The 20,638-nt window shown below is 34.9% G+C and overlaps 1 protein-coding gene across 1 annotated transcript; it reads right to left on the reverse strand.

Annotated features, from left to right (window-relative positions):
- Positions 1-16,425: 16,425 nt before the first annotated feature.
- On the reverse strand, positions 16,426-17,379 carry LOC130025214 (olfactory receptor 10A5-like). The gene has a single exon (XM_056116158.1). The coding sequence runs from the start codon at positions 17,377-17,379 to the stop codon at positions 16,426-16,428; it is 954 nt and encodes a 317-aa protein (XP_055972133.1).
- Positions 17,380-20,638: the final 3,259 nt, after the last annotated feature.

Consider the following 20,638-nt stretch of genomic DNA (forward strand, 5'->3'; position numbering starts at 1 on the left):
TCATAAGCTGTTTCTATGGAGGTGATCTTTTTATTAGAAGGGTTAAGTTCCAATTTTTTTCCAACTTCTTAGTATCAGGTAAAGAGCCAATATTAGAATGTTGGTTAGAAATTGATGGAAAGTTGCCTTGTCTAGGAATAAAGATTAAAGAAAAATAATGAGAATTGCCTTGTTCTCAAATAGGCTTCTATCAGACTTCTGGAGGAGTAAATATTTTTATAAATGCACATTAACATACAAAGATATCATGACTAAGCATAACATAGATACTTAAAATGGTCAACAAAGTGATCATATTAGACATACTGGTATTTCTGCAAACACCTAAAATATTGTGAAGGTAGTCAAAGAATATCTATGTGTACATTTATTAAAACTTTTTGATGTAAAGTAAAATAATTATAAAAATATCTTCAATCTTCTTGAAATTTTCTTTTCTTTTTTTTTGTTTCTACTTGATACTTTCGTGATGTCTATAATTTGGGAGGTGAATGATGGGTCTATGTTTTGAGTACAGTTAATGGATGCATGACTTTTATCCAATGTATTATTGTATATTGTCTAGATCAAAAAATTATACAAAATAAGAAATCTCAAATCAAAATACATGTGTTTGATTTTAAAGAACTTCTAATTTCTGCTGTGCCATTTATAGAACTCTTCTGCCTTTGAGAATCAATCTAAGGCTTAAGAAAGTTAGAATTGCGGTGTTTATCAAATAGTGCAAAATAACAAGAGACTCAATATCATTAATATTGAGATGCTTGAGTGTTTTCTAGGTTCAACTAGAGAAAGAACTGTCACTGTCACTGTTCTCTCGTTGTTCATCGATTTTTTCGAGCGGTCCCAGTAACGTCTCCATCATGAGACTTTGTTGTTAGTGTGTTTGGCATATCAAATACATCATGGGTAGCTTTCCAGGCTTTGCCGTGCAGGCGAGATACTCTCGGTAGCTTGCCAGGTTCTTCAAGAGGGGTGGAGGAATCGAACTCGGGTCGGCCATGTTGGCCGCTTGCAAGGCAAATGCCCTACCCACTGTGCTATCATTCCAGCCCAGAGAAAAAACTATTTATGTTATTTTTTATGAATTTTCAACAAATTACTGATCTTTTCTTGGTAACATAGATGCATCATTTCTCATATGTTCCTGGTAATATATATTACATTATAATACCTTTTAAAATTAACATGAGGGGCTGGAGTGATAGCACAGTGGGTAGGGCATTTGTCTTGTACACGGCTGACCCAGGTTCGATTCTCAGCGTCCCATATGGTCCCCCAGGACTTCCAGCAGTAATTCCTGAGTGCATGAGCCAGAAGTAACCCCTGTGCATCACCTGGTGTGACACAAAAAGCAAAAATAAAATAAAATTAACATGAAATAGATAAATTCTAAAAATACACAGCTTTGTGAGAGAAAAGAGAGAATGAAAAAAATTTTAAGGAAAATGTAAATGAACCTATATAAATATAAAAGTACTTTTCATCCTAAAAAGGAAATATCTGTTTTATGTTATAAATTTTATATTTTCTCCATTGCTTAAGTATTTGCACTGGTAAGTAAAAAATTATAATAGATATCTAAAAAAGATCTCCTGAATATTCAGATACAGAACATTCCATATAAGTGACATATTAATTTATTATGAAAAAAGTATAAAATCCTTAAAAGGCCAGGAATAAACAGAACTTTCTTAATCTAGTAGAGGGAAACTTGTAAGCACCATGCATGAGTGTCATATTCAGTGGCGTAGTACTGAGAAATTTGTCTTAGCTTTCAAAGAATCTCCTTTAATGCTTCTTGCAAAACTGGTTTCAAGACTATGAATTTTCTAAGCTATTGTCCGTCCATAAAACTCTCTATCATTCCTTCAGATATGATTGATGATCTATCTGGATAGACAGTTCTTGGTGAGACATTCATTTCACTGAAGTTGTTTTGTTTTTGTTTTTGTTTTCCCCACTATATCCCACCATTCTCTTCTGGCTTGTAAAGTCTCATTTAAAAGATCTGCTGTGAATCTTGTGGACTTTCTTCCTGTGTCAGTTCCTTTTTTTTCCTGACCTTGCTTCTTTCAATATCTGTTTCTATTTTTGAATTTTGACATTCTAATTATAATATGTTTTAAAGTTTTTTCATTTGGGTCTATTTTTGTTGGGACTTCCCCTCCCTCTTTTCTTGTCTTTGGCCAATATCATTTTCCAGTGACATACTACTCGACGAAAAGAAAAGATGAAATCATGTAATTTGTCATTACATAGATTGAACTGGAGGGTATCATGCTGAATGAAATAAGTCAGAAGGAGAGGAGCAGATACAAAAATGAACTCTTTCATATTTGGGATATAAAAGAAGTAACAAATGTCCAAAGACAACAGAACCTGAGAGCTCATCTATCTATGTATTTACCACAGCCAAGGTTTTGGTGGAAGTGGGTGGGCGAGTAGAAGGGGACCCTGAGAATATTGTGGAAGGACACTCAGACTCTGGAGGAGTGTGTGGTATTGGAACGTTATATATATAAAACCTTATCATCAATAATATTGTAAATCACTGTGCCTCAAATAAAATTTTTTTAAAAAGGTCAACAAAAATTTTGTCTATTCAGTAAATTTGAAATACGGAAAAATAAAAGCTTAGTACAATTAAGCAATAAATGTCAATAGGTTGTGGGTACTTCATGTAAATTTTATAATTTCTTTAAAAAAGAAACTTGCCACAATGTACAAAGACTAAGTATTACACTTCATTTTTTTTGTTTTTGTTTTTGGGTCACACCCAGTGGTGCACAAGGATCACTCCTGATGGGGATTGAACCTGGGTTGGCAGTGTGCAAGACTGTAATATCACTGTGGCACCCAAACATTACACACTTTGACACAAGAACTCCATCTAGCAGAAGAAATGGAGGTGACTTTACATGGAAGTCTGGTCAGTAATGATCATTATAGTCATAAATTGAAATGATCATCAATAGATAAATAAATCAGATTAGAAAAAGAAAAAGATTAGAAAAAGATGTAAATTTAAGAAAATATGTAATCACATATCTTTTAAAGAATATTTGCTTTTATGGTATAATAATCATCAAAATGTTGATTATATAATACCCACATTACACATATATAATAAAGGTCTAATTGTGTATGTGACTGTACAAAAAGGTGGAAACTAATCTTATTTTAATTTTCTTGTTGTACACCTTTCTACAGTGTATAACAAAATACAAGTGTTGTATTTTGCTATATAAAAGGTAAAGGTAAAGGCCCTCCCGTTGATCGTCGATTTGCTCGACGGGCCCAGTAACGTCTCCATTGGAGACTTTGTTGTTACTGTGTCTGGCATATCGAATACTCTCGGTAGCTTGCCAGGCTCTCCGAGAGGGGCGGAGGAATCGAACTCGGGTCGGCCATGTTGGCCGCTTGTAAGGCGAACGCCCTACCCGCTGTGCTATCGCTCCAGCCCCAACAAAAGTGAAATTATATTTATTATATTATATATATTATAATTTCACAAAAAAGTAAAAATTATATTATATTATGGCCTGAATTGAGTTCTCCCAAACTTCATATGCTGAAGACCTAAGTCCTATAACTTCAGAATATGACTATATTTGGAACAAAGATCTTCAGAAGAAATTTAGACAAAATGAGGCCATTAGCACGATCTTAACCCCTCATCGTTAATATCCTTGTAAGAAAAAATATATATTAGGGTATAGACACAGAGAGATCCTATAAAGACACAGGAAGAAAATAGCTATCTACAGGTATTCTGCAACTATAATAATAAATAATAATGATAATAATAAATAATGATGTCAATATTATTGAAAACTATATCTCAACTTAAAAATAAAAATTAAGGATAACACAGCCTTCTATAAGCCAATGATACAGATATCAGAAGAAATAAACACTGTCAACACTTTTAACTTGGATATTATAGTCATCAGAACTTGGTGTGTGTATGGGAGAGAGAGAGAGAGAGAGAGAGAGAGAGAGTCAATTGGAACACAACTAGCTGATCAGCTGATCTCAATCTTTTTGGGCTCTCCTACCTCACTTATATTATGACATAGAGAGAGAGAGAGAGAGAGAGAGAGAGAGAGAGAGAGAGAGAGAAAGAGAGAGAGAGAGAGAGAGGACGAGACACAGGGAATCAAAAAACTGATAAATGTGGAAGCAAGGACAGAATTAGATATTCCTTTAAACCTTCCCCCAAACTTAAACTGTGCAACTGAATGTGGAGAAAGAGCATTAACTAATCTGCCACTGAATATGGAAAGACAGCATTAACTACACCAGTCACTAACTAGAGGCTTACCAGCACCCATCCGGGAGATTTGCCATGTTCATCTTTGTTTCTTGAGACTTCTCCTTGATACATTCCTGGAATATGTCTGGTCTTATTGTCAGAAGAACCAGAAGAGCCTTGCCCTCTATCTTGAATGAATCATTAATGTCTGGCCTGAAGCCAGGTCGCAGCTGCTTGCTTGCTCTGTGTCAGGTGTGAGTGAAAACATGGCATTGCATGAACATATGTTTTCAGACTTGGTGAAGAGTTATTCCCAGCTGTGCCTCTTTTTTTCTTAGCATAAAGTGAGGGCTGGCAACTGTAGACCCACACCCCTCCCCCACCCAAGTTGTTCTGGTGTTCACTGAACTCTTTGTCCTCATGAGGACCAGACCTATCTTTGTCCTTAGAGAACACGACGAATTTCAGATGCCAAGAGAATGAAGTTCAAGTAAAGAAAACCAAATTTGCCTAGGGAAGAAGTTTTGTGTGGATGAAAGAGCCAAGTTTGAAGTCAGAATCACTGAACCTAATCCTTATATTGGATCTTGATGACTGGTGGTGCTTAACAATTTAAAAGTTGATTTTAAATCAAGATGAGACCGAGCAATAGTATAGTGGGTGGGCTTTTGCCTTGCACTGGGCCTACCTGGGATTGGTCCCCGGCACCCCAGGTAGTCTCCTGAGCCAGCTAGGAGTGATCTCTGAGCAGAGCCCTGAGCACAGCTGGGTGTGGCTAAAAACAACAACAACAAGAACAAGATGAAGAACATTATATACATATCAGATAACATAACATACACATATTTTATATGTATAACGTTTCAAATATGTGAATAAATTTTATTTACTTTTAGAGCATGTCTGTGAGGTTAAATAAGAAAATCATCATAGTTGCCTCTGAGCAAAGAAAAGAAGTAAGAGAAGTAATTATTGAGAAGGAAAGCTATTTTTAGTTGCATTAATTTTACACTCGACTGATTTTTTATTTTAAATATACATTAAAGTTCTGTATTAGAAGTTTAGTTATTATTGATTTATTATGTTTACAATATTGGGAAATTTCAGGGAGCTTTGCACATCTCTTTGTACATTATTCATCAGACCCACCAACAGCATTTCAATGTCATTCTACCACTAAAATCACCACTGTAACCCTTCTTCCCACTTTATTTCCCTACCATTAGAAACTAACATACTTTTCACTAGTGTCGAGGTAAATTTTGCTATTTTTTGTCAATTTCTTTGATTTATAGTCACTCCTATTTCTCACGAGTGAAACCGTAACATTTTTACTTACTTATTTCAATTAGCACAGTCATTTTAAGTTTTTGTCTATTTTTTCCATTAAACATAATTTAAAAAATCTTTAACAATTTGTTGTTATTTTTGGTAACAAGGCTTCAACTCAAGATCTCATGTATGCAAAACATGTATTTTTCCTACATCTTTTAACTATTACAGAGTTAGTTCAATAACTTCAGGCATTTAAAATTTTGAACTAGTATTAGATTCAGATAGTAAGACTTTAAGTACACCCACAACATACACACACTATATCTATGTAAATATATATAACATATATACACATAACACATGTAAATATCAACATTTTTATGGTCATGATTTTTGTCAAGACTAAAATAATTGATATTGTCAAAATTATTAACCTTTAAGTATTATTTGAATTTAACAGTATGTTTTGTGTGCCAGAATTTATTCCAGGATAGTATAATACATTAGTCATATATTCTTATGAATCTCTAATCAATGGTTACTTTTTCTCAGTGTGTCCCCTTATATTTGATGGCATGGATACTTGTGAACAGTACTGGCAAGGTCATATATTTTGTAGAATGTTAAATGTTCTACAATTACCATGTTTAAATAATTTGATTATTTTGTGAAGGCATCATAGAGGTGTCATCATATCACTCCATGGTATACATACTATCAACATGTTTTATTACTATTCCTTTTCCTATTCCTCAGCTTCTAAGACTGTGGGTCATGACACTATTTGAGATTGCATAACTGAATATGGGGGTTGTAAAAAATTTGGCAAGGGTACCATATTTGTAAATGTATAAAAACCAAAATTTAATTTAAAAGCCAAATTTGTAATGAATCTGAGAAGTTAGGGCAGTGATTGACCATGTTTCGTTTCTTGCAATAGGTGATTATGAGTGGAAAAACTAAAGAAGCGCTAGAATATTTCTAAGAAACTAATTCTTATGTTTCCTTTTCAAGGGAGCTGTATGCATACCTTGAGGAAGAAGGAAACTGGTTAAAATTTTATCATGAGCAATATTTCTTTTCTTAATGAAAATGAGATATTTGAAATACAAGAGAATATTCTGTTTTCCTCCACTGATTTCTCACCTTCTAATCCAGAGGAAAAATGTTCTTGTCTCAATTTGTCATGTGACAAATGATCAAGAGTTTCCATGGAAAGTAATGAGATAAAGTAGAGAAAGCACATTAGGTCATAATGAATGTTCTTTATAATACAGTTCCATTAAGATGATGTTTGAGCTAATATTTGAAAGTTATCGGTCAGAAGGAGAAGAAACATTTTAGATGATTCAGCGATACTAACATCATAACTATTTTTCCCCACCATTTCTCCAATTACTTATTTAATCTTTTTATATACTAATTATTTTACTCTTTATAATTATTCTCTTTATTTTTATGTGGCTAACTTCTGCAATAATCTTCTGATACCTTTTTTCATGTCCTTTCCTCAGTGAGGTCTTCTCTGTTTCAAAAACATATGACACCCTCCTTAAAAAACGATTCTTTTACCTATTAATAATAGCACCAATTTTATCTATGTACATATGAATATTTTTGTGCAAGTTTTTGTTTAATATATCTCCACTTAAGTGTTCCAGAGGGGAGGGACTCTCTTTTGATAATGCTTGTAAATCAACACTTAGCTTTGAGTGTAAAAAAGGATTGCAACGTCAGCATAGAAGCAATAAGAATAGTGAGGAGGCTTTTATAATTTAGAAATAAATGCCTAGCTGGTATGATATGAATAGAGCAGTAGACATGGCAGTGAAAGTGAGGATTGAGTCAAGGTTGAGCAGGAATAATTTTTTCAAGTAATAATAAACAGGCTTATGGGGCTGGAGCGATAGCACAGCGGGTAGGGCGTTTACCTTGCACACGACGGACCTGGGTTCGATTCCCAGCATCCCATATGGTTCACTGACCACCACCAGGAGTAATTCCTGAGTGCATGAGCCAGAAGTAACCCATGTGCATCACTGGTGTGACCCCCCCAAAAATAAGAAGGCTTAGGAGAATGCTTGAACACTTATATGACAGTATTTATTAAAGTGTAAAATGATGGTAGTGCAGCACTTTTTGCTTCAATGTCCTTTTGTTTTCTAGCTGTTTGTATTCTTGTTGTCTGAGTCACTCATGGAACTAGGAAGTCTTAAAGGAGAACACCTGATTTATTGTTATGACTTCAAATCATTATGTAAATATTCATTGATTAAAACAGTATATTGATGAATGATGGGGTGAAAATATTAAAATACATACCTAGGAACATAGGGCTAGATAGGGCTAGATACATGCTTTAATATGTGAGCAGAGATATTTTGAAAGAAGTTGGAAACATGGTGCTCAGATTTCAGTAACAGACTAGAGGTAGAAAATAATTAGAATATCATACATTAATGTATTAATTTATTAATTTATTAAATGCCTTCTTTATACCAGGCACTGGATAGTTCTCAGAAATATGAACCTTAACATAAATTCTCTTGCTGTGTGCTCCCACTTCTTGGTATCCATCCCAAGAATACAAAAACATTAATTTGAAAAAAATATGTGCACACCTATGTTAATTGCAGTACCAAGTACAAAAAGCAGAATATGAAAACAATATAAAGATTCAGTAACACCTGATTAAAGAATTTGTATATTTATATCTAGCTATATGTAATGGGGGCTGGAGCGATAGCACAGCGGGTAGGGCGTTCGCCTTACAAGCGGCCAACATGGCCGACCCGAGTTCGATTCCTCCGCCCCTCTCGGAGAGCCCGGCAAGCTACCGAGAGTATTCGATATGCCAGACACAGTAACAACAAAGTCTCCAATGGAGACGTTACTGGGCCCGTCGAGCAAATCGACGATCAACGGGAGGGCCTTTACCTTTACCTTATATGTAATGGAATACTATGCAGCTGTAAGAAACAAAGAAATCATGTGATTCACTGCGACTCTGAAGATACAGGAAGTTATTACATTAAGTGAAATAAGTCAGAGGGAAAACAGACAGCAAAGCACCAGATGGCCTTACTCTGTGGTATATAAGTAACAAAACAAGGTATGCCAATATCAGATAAAAACAAATTCCTGGTCTTTGTTTGCAAAATTGAGATTAACAATTAGTGAGAGGTTGGGTGAAGACAAGGAAGAGGCAGACTAGAAGTGACACAAGGATATGACAGAGCACTTAGGCACTTTTGTGGTGCTGAAAGAAGTACAACAACTGTTCATAAAAATCACTGATCATGAGACCTTAACTACAATAGCATTTAAAAATAAATAATTAAAATTCAGTTGTAATGCCTTTAATATTTAATGATGTTATATGTAAGATAACATGTGAGTGGATCCAGATGTGCCTAAAGAAATTTAAAAAAAAGGTCTTTTATTTATATATATTTCAAAATAGTTGCTCTTATGATTCACTTGAAAACTTTTGGACTTTGATGTTGCATACTATTTTTTTCTTTTTCTATTAATTTTCCATTAATGCTTGTAATGGTGTGTAAATGCTTTTAAAAATTACAATACAGTTTGTTCTTATGGTCTAGAAAAAAATATGTTACAGCAAAAGGAATATGTTACTTTGGATCAAATTGAGATGGATTCACACCTAATGTCTGGCACTGATTCTTCCTGATAATACTCATGAGGAAGAGCTTATACATTTATAACATATTTTCCATTATTACTGAGGTGAGTTAATGTCTTATTGCTATTGATTAGCATTTCCTTGATATTCTGTGATAATGACAACTTTTTCATGTGCCTGTTCCCCATTTTTATGTATTCGAGGAAGTTTTTGCTCATCCCCTTCCATTTTATGGGGACAGTTTTTTGTTGTTGCAAAGTTTTGTTTGGTTTGGTTTTTGGACTATACTCGGAGGAGCTCAGGACTTTAATCCTGGCTCTGCACTCAGGAATTGCTCCTGGTGGTGATTGTGGGATCTTATGGGATGTCAGAGATTGTACTCAGATCATCTGCAGTGCAAGACTAACGCCTTACCCGCTGTAATCTTTCCAGCCCCATCTCTCCAGACCCATTGTAGTTAAGCTTCACAAGTGCTTTTATGTATTTTGCTTATTAGTTTTTTAGTCAATGTATGGTGTGTAAATGCTTTTAAAAAATACAATAGATTTTAGATTTTAGCTATAGTTTCTTTCTCTTCTACATCATTCTTTACATAGAAAATTGCAGCAGCTTTTGGTGTATTAATTTTGTAGCCTGTCACAGAAGATTTTCTAGGTTTGATGTAGTCTCTCTTATCTTTTTTTGGTTTTATTTTCTTTACTAATGGAGTTAAATAATTGAAAAGACCTCTGAAATCAATATCATGGAAAGTTTTGTGTGTTTTACTTGCTGTATTTTGGCATTGAAGTATAATGTTGAGGTTTTAAAAATATTTTGAATTTTTTTTAACATGCAAGATTGGTGTTTGGTTTCTTTTTATTCTTGAATGTAGCTGATAGGTTTCAACAACTCATTCTTAGAGACATTTCTTGTTCCACCTAATGCATCTAGATTTTTTGTTACAAATTAACTGTTCATACATATAAAGGTTACTTATGGGGTCTAAATTATATTCCATTTTTAGAGTCTGCCTTTATTCTAGTACCACACCGTTTTGATTACTATAGCTTTATCATATAGTGTAGTTTAAGAGAATTTAATGACTCCTATCACAAGATTTTTTCCACTGAATTTCCTTCATTATTAGGGGAATTTTATGTTACTGTATACATTTTGGCAGTAGTTATTCTATGTCCTTAAAAAATGCCATGGAAATTTTCATGGGAATTGCATTGAATTTGTACATTGCTTTGGGTAAGATGCTCATTTTAACAATGTTAATTATTCCTATTAATGAATAAGAAGTATTTTACATTATCTTATATCTTCTATTTTTTAATAGTAATATGATTTCAATAAACAAGTGTTTCTCTTTCTTAGTTAAGTTGACTCCTAATTACCTGATTTTTTTTAAAAAAACAATTCATATGGGTATTAAATATTCTTCTCTTCCACATCATTCTTTACATATAAAAATATAACAGATATTTGTATATTGAATTTGTAGCCTGCCACTATGCCATATATATTATTTCTAGGAGTTTTTTAAATCAAACTCTCCAAGAATTTTTTAAAATATATAACATTAAATTGCAGATCAAATAGCGATAGCTTTACTTCTTTATTGATTTTAATCCCTTTCATTTCTCTCTCTCTTGGGGGCCATACGTGGCAGTTATCAGGGTTTACTCATGCTATGAGCTCAGGGATCACTCCTGGAAGGACTTAGGGGGGAGATGTGGGGTGCAGGGATCACACCCAGGAATGTAAAATGCAAGTAGCTTACCCACTGTACTACTATCTAGCCCTCATTTCTTTTTCTTTTCTAATTTCCTTACTTAGGGCTTTCAAGACTGTTTAAATAGCAGTGTATTTTCTTTTCTGTCACTGATCTTTGAGGAAATACTCTGAAGTTTGTTGGTTTTTGCCATTGAGCATCATGCTAAATATGATTTTTTCCTATTTAGACTTTATATATTGAGGTAAGTTCCTTCTAGTTCCATCTCGTTAGAAGCTTTATTATAAATTGGAATTAGCTAGTAGCAAACTTCGCTGCAAATTGATACAACCATATGATTTCTTCCCCTTCCTATTGCTGTGGTTTATTACTTTGATTCACTTACATAGACTGAACTGTCTTTAAATTCCTGTAATAAATTCCACTTAATCATGGTGTGTGATCCCTTGTTGAATTCAGTTTATTAAGATTTTGTTTAAGGTCTTTGTACCATATTCATCAAAATTCATTTTTAATTATGACTGATTGATTTTGGTATTAGGGCAATCTTAACATTATAGAAACTGGAAGAATTCCAATTTCATCCAACTTTCTGAAAGATCTTGAGAAGGACATGTAGTAGGTTCTCATTAAAAATTAAAAAAAAAAAAAGAAAGTGCGCACTGATGATAGGATGGATGTTGGAACATTGCATGACTGAGACTCACTCATGAACCACTTGATCATGAACTGTATATCTAATGGTGATTCAATAAAAAAGGAAGGAAAAAATAAAAAAAGTTAAAAAACCTTGCTAGTGAATCTATCTGAACAAAATTCTTAATTTTGCAGGACAGTTTTGATTACTATTTTGACAACCTTATGAGTAACTGATTTATTCAGTTTAAATTTATTCAGTTAAAATTCCTCATAACCCAATGTTGGGAAGTTGAAAGCTTAAAGTTTTCATCTTTTCTTTCTATATTCTACAATTTAGTGGCATAAAGTTGTACATAGTAATCTCACATGATTTATTTTTGTATTACTGTGTATCATAGCTGCCATTGTGTTGCTATTTTCTTCTGGCTTGTTAGTAGTTACTTTATAGGTTTTGATGCTTAGTCATTTAGTGCATATATGCTAATGAGTATTATTTTTAAACTATATATTCCTTATTGGGCTGGAGTGATAGCACAGTGAGTAGGGCGTTTGCCTTGCACGCAGCCAACATGGCCGACCCGAATTCGATTCCTCTGCCCCTCTCGGAGAGCCCGGCAAGCTACTGAGAGTATCTCGCCCGCACAGAAAAGCCTGGCAAGCTCCCCATGATGTATTTGATATGCCAAACACAGTAACAAGTCTCACAATGGAGATGTTTCTGGGCCCGCTCGAGCAAATCAATGAACAATGGGAGGACCGTGACTGTGATATTCCTTATTATATAATGTACAAATCTGTTTCTTCTTACTATTTTAGCTTAAATTCTAAATTGTCTGATATAAATTATTATGGCCATTTGCCTGCATTGATTTTCAGTCTTTTACTTTGAAATTTGTTTATTTTCATAATGGCAGTTCAAAAAGACAAAGGATTAAAATGCAAGCTTATAAGACTCCAAGTTGTTGAGGGGGTTTAAATACTATGGAGAATCCATAAATACATGGTAAATGGAGAAATAAAATATTTCAGTATAACTGTAGTTGAATAAACAACCAACTGAACAATTGGGAAAATGGCACTTAGAATTAGAAAGAGAGCTAAATTATAAGTGAACTTGTATGATATTTTAATTAATTATATGTATATGATGATGAGGGCAAATATAGGGATTTGAAGCAAAATAATGATATATTATCACATTTATATTTAGAAAGAACTCTGAAAAAGAAAGTACTGGAATTAGATGTTTATGTAAATCTGTACTAAGATTGATACTAGAGATCAAAGAGAATCTATGAACAAAACTGGTAGGAGATATAAATCAGTAATCAAATTTTCATGTCTCTAAGGGTAGTTTGTTGAAATATGATAATAGGTGAGATCTTTAAGAGTTAGTATACCGGGGAGAAAGGAGGAGATTCAACTATTGTACTCAGTACAAATATAGTTTAAAAGAACTCAGGAAAAACAGAATCTTCACTGGGACATGCAGGGAGAATAGCAAGGGATCTATGCTATAGATGCCTAGATATAAAAGTCTTAAGTCCACAAATGGACACAGAAACCTGCTACCGCCACATTTGCCCCACCTGCATCAATATTCTCTTTGACGCACGTACAATTAGCATATTGTTCTTAAGAATATTGAATATTAAAGATGCTCAGACTCAGAGTTGGAAAGCAAAGAAAGTTCAGAGTTGGAAAGAAGAGTTTATTGGAAAGCAGAAGAAAAAAGAAAAGGGGTTTCCTGAGTGGGGAGGAACTTAGTATAGAACTAAGTTAGAAGTAAGAGTTTTATATAGACCTTTTCAAAGGCCTTTTGCATTTCTTATCGATTGACAAGTTTTACAGAGAATGGAGGGAATCTTCAGGGTAGTCAGGCTGATTTGAATCTTCGTGGCCATCTGCCTTGGGTATTGCCATTTGTTTAGTCTCCTGTGAGACAACTCTCAGGGACAGAATTTTATGGTGAACGATTATTAACTCCTTGTTTATCAGAATAGCCCAGGAATTTGCATGGAGTAAAAAATGTAGGGTAGGCCAGCCAAGAGAGGGACTGCTTACAGCAGCTGGCATGGGTAAACTGAGACTTCCCTTTCATGACTAAGAGCATTTGATTTCCTAAAGAAGCTCTAGATGAAGAGCTGGTCCAGGCTTAGGATCACTTGACTGTAATAATTCCTCTCACTTTTGTCCCTTCATATCTCAACATACTGAGATCTGACTCAGCTTCTGATATCTAAAGTTACTCTGGAGGCCCAAAAATGAAAACTTAGGTGTCTCTTCTAAGGTGAATTCCTCTTATTCACCTTCTGATACTACTAAACTGCTTAGGCTGAACATTGAGTCCCTGACTTCTATTCTCGGTCGGTCTCCTAAACCCTTGGGGATGTAAACTAACCAGCCATTAATGAGCAATCACAGACTGTGACCTCATTAAAAGAAAAGTTAGTAATGAGGCTCACTGGTATTCAGGGAGCACAGCTGACTGAGGCTCCCAGTGGCTTATCCTGGAGCCTGAAGGGAAAGCTTAGGTGAATAGACAGGCTCAGATCTGGGACAGAGCTAATGAACTCAGGTTGCAGTCATTTATCTGAAAGAACTCAGCAAGCAGAAGTTTGCCTGTCAAGTCCCTGCTGACCAGCAGGCTTACTGGAGGGGGTGCAATGAAGAGCAGCTCTGATGTTCCTCTGAGCTGTTAGTTCTATGTTACCTGCACTGTGACCCCACTCTTGATGAATACTCCCTATGCTGACATTAAGAAGTTATTATCGTAAGAAATGGTGACGGGTAGACACCATTATATAAACTCTCTCTTTACCACTCATTTGCACACCCCTATCAAAATGTATCCCAAATAAAGATTTATTTTCTTTCTTTATTTTTCCTTTGGTCTTTTGGGACGCACTAAATAATTTTCAGTCCTGGCTCATTGCTCCTGGGTTGCTCTTAGTGGTGCTCAGGAGACCATCTAGTGCAGAATTGAATCTGAGCTTCCAGCATGCACAACAGGCAGTCAAGTCTGAATGAGCATCCCTGACTCCCTACTTCTGTCTAGTCTGTTGCTTTATAGAATTTATAAAATAGAGTAAGCATCTGGACATACAAAACATTTTAAAGTTTGACTCCTGCTAGACTCCTTACCTCATTTTCCTCCGGGTTCTGTTCCTCCTATATAAATCATATATATTTGTTATCATTTCCTTCATGATCATCATGGCTATCAGTATAAATACAGTAGATAACACATTTACTGGTTAGTAATTTTTAAAGTTACTGTGTAAGGTGTTTGCCTTGCATGCGGCCAATTCTAGTTGGATTCCTTCGTCCCTACAGAGAGCCCGGCAAGTTACTGAGAGTATCTAGCCTGCACAGCAAAACCTGGCAAGCTATCCGTGACATACACAATATGCCAAAAACAGTAGCAACAAGTGTCACAATTTGTTGTAAGACATTACTGGTGCCTGCTCGAGCAAATCACTGAACAACGGGAGGATACTGCTGCAGTACTAGAGTGCTGTTTAGTAATTTTCTTACTGCAATGCATTGTATTTTCTTGCCCAATGTATGAAATAGTTGCTATCTTCATTCTTACTTTACTGAGGAGAAAACCCAGGCACAGAACTAATATATAATTTTCTCAGCAACAAAGAATTTTCAAGTAACAAAATTAGGATAAATTCTAACTTCAAAGTCTATGCCCTTGCACAGGCATAGTGGCATTTTAGAATTTATGAGCGTAATCCAATCCTCCATAGGTTTTCCTATAATGCATCCATTAAGATAAGTTTTCATGTTTCTTAAATAATTATACTTTGTCATACTTCGATAATTTTACTTATCACTACAAAATATGAAGTACTCATATAATATATACATAGTCATATTCTTCCATTAATGTTATTTAGATTCAGATTAAATTAATGTGCCTTATCAACATTTTACAGTGAAAAAAAATAGTTTAACTGGCTTTCCCATAGTCACATATAGTGTAGGTGATAAAGTTAGATATCAGCGAGGAAAGGCATCTTAGACTTCAAAATGTTCAGTTTCTCCACAGCCATGTTTCTTTCATAATTTTTATTTCTGTTGAAATGTTAAACATTGTTTTTTATTATAACATTAACAAATGTAAACTTTTAAATTAATAGAATTGTTTAAAAAGACATATTTTGGACACATCTAGAACCCATTGTAAGTCTTGAAGAAAGCATCACTGTGTTTTATAGTAAAATTATGAAAATTAAATTTACTCCATCAAGACTTTTAAAAAACTGAAATGAGATTGAGGGAGAAAATTGGAAACTCAGGCCATTTTGCCTAGGAAAATTTCCTCAGGAAGGAGTTTATTAAGACTATCAGGATCATAAAACACACACTCACACACACACTCACAAAGGGATTAGTTACACTGTCCTCTGATCAGGTTAAATACCAAGTTTAAGTGCCAACTCTGTATTAGAGGCAAATAAAAAATAGAAAGAATAAAAGAGTTATGTTCTAAGAAATTATAAACTTTTTCTTACTAGAGTCAACTTTATTACAACAAAATAAAGTACCACCGTGATGTGTGTGTTCACATTATTAGCAGTTTCATACTGTCCTCAATGTATGTTATATTGTATACTTTACATATTGGAATAGATTGGCAATAGAACTCTAAGGAAATCAATTGCACCAATAAGAAAAAAGATTGTACATCTATGATTGGCAGGTACAGGGCTTGGCAGGTAGCTGTAATTGCTCTAATCTAGCTGTGTGCACTTTCCTCTGCACTGAGCTCTTCAGTCATCATCTCAGAAACTGGTTCTCATCCCAATGAACAATATGAGTAGGAACAGAGAAATCCCAAATAATTGCTCCCATAAACTTAGTCTCATCTTTTAATTCCTAAGGAATATAGCTTTTAAGGCCGAGAGCCTTGCGGAAGGTCCTGACAAGAGCATTCTTCACCTCATTATTTCTCAGGCTGTAGATGATGGGGTTCAGCATTGGTGTTACAACAGTGTAGGATAAAGACAGCATCTTCTTGCTCTCTGGAGAATTATTAGACTTGGGCCGGAAGTAGGTGAGGCTTGAAGATACATAGAAAAGGGAGACAACAAGGAGATGAGAAGAACAAGTAGAGAAAGCTTTATTTTTCCCTTTAGCTGATGGAATCTTGAGGATAGCAGCAGCAATTCGAGTGTAGGAACATAGAATCAGCAGGCAGGGTATCATGACCACCAGAATGGTTCCAACAATTGCATAGATCTCAAACAGTGCCGTGTCTGCACACACCAGCTTCAGCACAGGTGGACTGTCACAGAAGAAGTGGTTCACCTTGTTGGTACCACAGAATGGAAAGCTGAAGAGCCATGTAGTCTGCACAGTGGCTACAGGGAGACCCGGAAACCAAGAGGCAACAGCCAGTTTGGTACATGTCGTATGGTTCATGATGACTGGGTAGTGCAAAGGATTGCAGATGGCCACATAGCGGTCATATGCCATGGTGGCCAGAAGGACGCATTCAGACACTCCAAAGAAAAAGAAGAAATACATCTGAGTGGCACAGCCAATAAAAGAGATGGTTGTGTCTTGAGCAAGCAGAGTCGCCAACATCTTGGGCACAATAACTAGGTTGAAGCCAATCTCCAAAAAGGACAAGTTCCTGAGAAAGAAGTACATGGGACTGTGCAGCGTGGAGTCAGCCAGAGTAACCAGAATGATGAGACTATTTCCTGTTAGGGTGATCATGTAGATGATCAGAAATATCACAAAGAGTAATGACTGTACTTCAGGTGGAAGGGAAGAGAAGCTCAAGAGGACAAACTCACTAAATCTTGTCCAGTTTCCTCCAGCCATAGATCCGGAAATGAATCATCAGTTAATTTTATGGAAAGAAGTTTTATATTAGAAAAGTCGAGTCTGGTTTTATTTTTCAGACTCCTTAATATCAAGAAAAAAATACTAAGATTAGGATTTCAGTTGGAAGAGGATAGGTTTTGTGATGTCTAGGAGTAAAGAAATACAAAGATCACCAAAGCCTCAGTTATAAAAAGGGGTAGCAGAGTATTGCCTAATTTAATTTGTATATTCCATATTCCACTTTTTGAAAATTATAGTTTCCAAAGCTAATTACATTATACCCATAAATTTTTATTTTTGTTTCTCCCTAATTCCTTTGTATTTGGTTAAGTGAGAATGTAGCAGTGAAGTTAAAATTTAAAAGGTAAAATTTTCCATTTATTTAGTCAAAAAGATAGTAGGTTTTGAAGCACATATGTGATTTTTATGTGATAGATCTTGGTTCAATCCCTGAAACCACATTTGGTGCCCCAAGCCCTTTCAGAGGTTATTCCTGCGCACAGAACCAGAAATAGTAGACCCAAGGGAGTGCCCCTCCCATTTTCATTAACATCTCTATAATTCTTTTTTCCTCAAAAACTAATTGAGTTCCAGGCTGGAGCTATAACACAGCCGGTAGGGTGTTTGCCTTGCACGTGGCCAACCCGCGTTCAATTCCCAGCATCCCATATGTTCCCCTGCGTAGTGCCAGGAGTAACTCCTGAGTGCATGAGTCAGGAGTAACCCCTGTACATCGTTGAGTGTGACCCAGAAAAGCAAAAAAAAAAAAAAAAGTAATTGAATTTACCCGGTGTATTTACTGGCAAAATAATACCTAACATTTTTGTGTGTATCTGTAGCACTGTAGCACTGTCCTCCAGTTGTTCATCGATTTGCTCAAGCAGGCACCAGTAACATCTTCCTTGTGAGACTTGTTACTATTTTTGACATATTAAAAATGCCATGGGGAGCTTGCCAGACTCTGCTGCGCGGGCATGATACTCTTGGTAGCTTGCCCAGCTCTCCAAGAGGGACAGAGGAATTGAACCCAGATCAGCTGCGTGCAAGGCAGACCCCTACCCGCTGTGCTATTGCTCCAGTCCTTCTGTGTATCTAGGAACTATAATTTTCAATTATTTTGAGAGCATATAGAATGATAAAAATAAATTGTTTCATAATATTTTATTTTGAGGAGATTCCAAATGGGAAAAGAGGGAGCAGAGAAATAAGGGATGTATGGGAGGAATGCCTTAGAGGGTTTGGTGATTTTAACACACTTTTCCCTCTTTTTAATATTATAAATGTAGAAAACTTCAAATTGTATAACTGATGTTCTCAGATTATGATTAACAACTAATCTTCAAAATTGCAATTGCCAACTGGTTGTCAAGAGAGTGTATCCACAGGGTTTCAAAATTATGATCTGAGAATAACCTTAAAGAAAGTGTTCCTTGGATAGTCCAGCTACTTCTTTCTCTAGAATAAATTTACCAAAGGGAAAAAAATTACATAAAAATATATTTTAAAATATAAGAGAGTGAATATTCAAAAGAAAACATTCAAATAAGATATCTGGACTATATTATTAATTTTGTTGTGTATACAATGCTTTAGTTCAAAAAAGTGTTTTTCACTAATTTGTCTTATCTTCTTAGTACTTTCTTTTACATAATATTTTCATAATTTTATATAGCACCCAATATATTTTTCCTCTCTTTTAGTCTACTTCATTTTATCTTTGTTGCTTAGAAAAGTTTTATAGGCTGTATAATGTGACCCTGTTGCTCATATGCCCCGTCCTCATAAATAATATATATGTTCTGTATGGTGACCTAATTGTGATTAACTATACTTGATTATTCTTAAATTTTTAATGGGGTCACATTGCTTAATAATATTATGCAAGTCTTGTGTATGTGTTATTATTCATCAATACTGGCATAAAAACATTAAATTTTGCTAACTCAAAGTAAATAAATTCACCATCCAGCACAGAGTCTGTGTGCAAGCATTACAACTAAACTTTTGATCCCCAGCAGGTAGCACTGTAGCACTGTCCTCCCATTGTTCATCAATTTGCTTGAGCGGACCCAGTAACGTCTCCATTGTGGGACTTGTTACTGTGTTTGGCATATCAAATACATCACGGTTAGCTTGCCAAGCTTTGCCATGCGGGTGAGATACTCTCAGTGCTTGCTGGGCTCTCCTAGAGGGGTGGAGGAATCAAACCCAAGTCCACCAGGTCGGCCTCATATAAGGCAAACGCCCTACCCACTGATATGCAAGCATGTACTAGGGGATAATGCCTCTGATATGTAGTTATGTGAGAACCACAGCTACCTCCTAGCAAGTACTTTAATCAGAAAGTTTTTGAGCACTATACTACATGTGCAAACACAGCAACTAAAGTGTAATAGCTGTAGCAAGCACCATGATGAAGTGTTGTGTGATTTCCAGACCTTGAAACAACAACAGTAACAAAGTGAAGATAATAAATCTTGGGAAAAGGAAATGATGAAAATTAGCTTTGTTTACAAATCAAATGAAAATGCAATAAACACAGAAGTTTAAATTTAAATATTAGTTTAAAAATTGTAAGACTGGTAAATTTTTAAAAAATTAATGCAAACAAATTGTTGAAAAATCTGAAAAAGAAGTAAAAATATATATTAGGAATAAAAAATTTTAAATAACTTTAGAAATATAATGAAACTAAAAATTATAAGAATACTATTACATCAATAAATGTGTGATAAATGTGATTTTTAAAACAAATTGATCATTTTAATACTATGTAATGTTCACTTGTCCATTACAAGTGTACATATATCAATATGTAAAACATTTTTTATATAATATTGAAGTTCATTTATTGATATTATTGGGGTTTAATATCAGCATTAGTTTTGGTCACTGCAATTTACTGAAAAATAATGTCAGAATATTGAAATGGAAATGTGTAATTATTGTTACTCTTAAAATGTTATTGAAATTAAATGGCTAAGTGAGTTTGAATTGCTTATATATTTGCATTAATACATGAAATATAGGCATGTGTATACAATATTTACCTATATACCAAAAATTAGCCAAAATTGAGCTTCATATTATCAATAAAATATAAAAATTTTACCAAAAAATCTTATCGAGAAATGTGCTATAACACATATTAGAAAACCAAAACTTGGGACTGGAGCAATAGCACAGCGGGTAGGGCGCTTGCCTTGTAGGAGGCTGACCTGGGTTTGATTCCTAGCATCTCATATGGTCCTCTGAG

The sequence above is a fragment of the Sorex fumeus genome, unplaced genomic scaffold (genome assembly GCF_029834395.1).
Source record: "Sorex fumeus unplaced genomic scaffold, SorFum_2.1 ptg000030l, whole genome shotgun sequence".
Classification (NCBI taxonomy): Eukaryota; Metazoa; Chordata; class Mammalia; order Eulipotyphla; family Soricidae; genus Sorex; species Sorex fumeus.